General features: G+C 40.3%; 1 protein-coding gene across 1 annotated transcript in view; it reads left to right on the forward strand.

The window, feature by feature from the left end:
* LOC119593412 (nicotinamide phosphoribosyltransferase-like) overlaps window positions 1-2,127 on the forward strand; it is a 16,380-nt gene that overhangs the window by 4,302 nt on the left and 9,951 nt on the right. The window contains exon 3 of the mRNA XM_037942342.1: window positions 1,721-1,868. Within this exon, the coding sequence (XP_037798270.1) occupies window positions 1,721-1,868 (148 nt within the window). The remainder of the gene's footprint in view (window positions 1-1,720; window positions 1,869-2,127) is intronic.

Below are 2,127 nucleotides of genomic sequence, written 5' to 3' on the forward strand. Positions count from 1 at the left end.
TTAGTATTTCTGAATTACATTCGATGTATAATGTTCAGATACAGCAGATTCGTACACGGACATCAATTATAGCGACGTAATTAGCAGTGATTAGGAATGGCGCCAAGTGATCGCCCTGGCCTCTGTACTTGATCGTAAGATAGAGCTTGTTGACTTTAGTGGCTCTTCAGGGTTGGAAAAAGAACAGAAGTCTATGTTGTCAAAATATACTAAGCGAGGGTTTGTTTGTCTTAGCCTGAGCGCCGGTTGAACAGGGGCCCCTGTGATCGTTTGACGCTCCTATGACACATTGGTGCATCACCCCTTATAAAGGTTATCTTGGATAGAACGGTTTGGAAACCACTAGCTATACCTGTATAGTAGATATAAAATACAGTTCATTGATATCAATTTCCCGATCGTGCTTTGTAATCAGCTGGATGATTTGTCGTTGCATCAGACACCCATGATTAAAGCATTTAAAACGGAAAGAAGGTAGGGTGAACTAAATGTATAGGTGTTTGTGTGTTAAGGTCACGGTTGGTGCTTGGAAAGACTTTGTGGGAGTCTGCTTTAGTGTAGGATGTAGTGTACTTGTGGTTTTCTGTGGTTTATAATGTTGGAAGTATATTTATTGGTCTGTGTGGTTGTTGGTGATTTTTACATAATGTTCTGACTGCGTTTTCATGGATTCCACAGTGTACTGTAGTGATATTGATGTGTGTTGTGATGCCATTTACTCGTAATTTATCTTACAGGTGTTTATTTTAGTTCAAGTACGCTGATGGTAGAGAGCAAATGTAGGTCCTAGACTGCAGCACAGTACTATATGATTGCTGTTTGATGTCAAGGTTGCAGTTATTTAAGATTTTCCTCAGGGACCTCAAAGTACAGGTAGCTTCGGGTACAGTACTACGTGTTGTTTATATTTAAATATTTGAATGGTATGCTAGAGGCTGAACGAGCGCATAAGGTTTTGTCTATGGACTCTGCCAACTGTCTAGTTATATAGTGTACAATTGTATACGATATGCGTGTGAAAATCATAAATTAGTTTCGTCTGGACTAAATTTAATTTACAATTTGCATTCCCAATGTCTAGGGAGTGTGACTCCCCTTGAAGTAGTTTGCATCCATTACTGGGTAATCTTATTAACCTAAAAAGTAAATTGTCGTCAGCCAAGTCTTTTGGAGGACATGAGGACAGTGGAAGGTCATTTTTTCAATGGGCAAGATAAGGAGCGGGCGAGACCAGTGCCAGATGAAACAGGGACAAGTCTGAGGAAGAGCCGTCAGTGAGGACACGGTGGGTGTGGCTTGTTATAAATGCGCTCATCCAGAGAAGAGCGTTTCCAGTCAATTCTGTATTGGTATGGTATAAGCGTCAGTCTCTACTGTGGGACTTTGTCAAAGGCTTTGGCAGAATCGTGTATGATTGTGTCAGTCAGATGGAGGGTCGGAGTCAGATAAATGATCGAAGGGTGGGGGGTCGATATCGTTCTTTTATATATTATCCACTTGATTTACCTATTTCCTTATTGAATTAATTCGTTATTGGTATTTCACTGTTTCGTCTTAAAGTCGCATTTCTTCAATCCTTTATCCTATCACCTCATTCATTCCGGCATCACCCTTTCAACTTATTCTACTAGTCACTCACCACAATTTCTATAAATTGCAGGATTACTGTCCTTGACCCGAGCTTTCTCTTTTATCACCCGTTTTCCCTGTTCTTCTCCAGGTTTCCCTACACCGTTTTCTTCGGTCTACAGTACATCCTGAAACGCTGGCTCGTGGGACAGGTCGTGACGGAGGAGGTCATCGAGGAGGCCAAGGATATCCTGCAGAAGGGCGTTTTTAATGAGGAAGGATGGAGGTACATCCTCAAGGTACTGTGATGAGGCTTTGTTTAGTCTCTCGGTTTGGTTGTTTTGTTTGGTAAGGATTTTAAAAAGAGTTTTTGGGTTGATTTGATTTTTTTTATAGGTCGATTTCTTAGAATTACGTTGTTGATTTTTATATGTTTAATTTGTTTTAGGTGATTTCCGTCCGTTATTATTTTGATGTATATCTTTCGGTTAAAAGACGAAACTACACCCATTACAGTTTCACGAATTAGCGGAATTGACAGATTTAGTTCGGGATAAG

The sequence above is a fragment of the Penaeus monodon genome, chromosome 32 (genome assembly GCF_015228065.2).
Source record: "Penaeus monodon isolate SGIC_2016 chromosome 32, NSTDA_Pmon_1, whole genome shotgun sequence".
Classification (NCBI taxonomy): Eukaryota; Metazoa; Arthropoda; class Malacostraca; order Decapoda; family Penaeidae; genus Penaeus; species Penaeus monodon.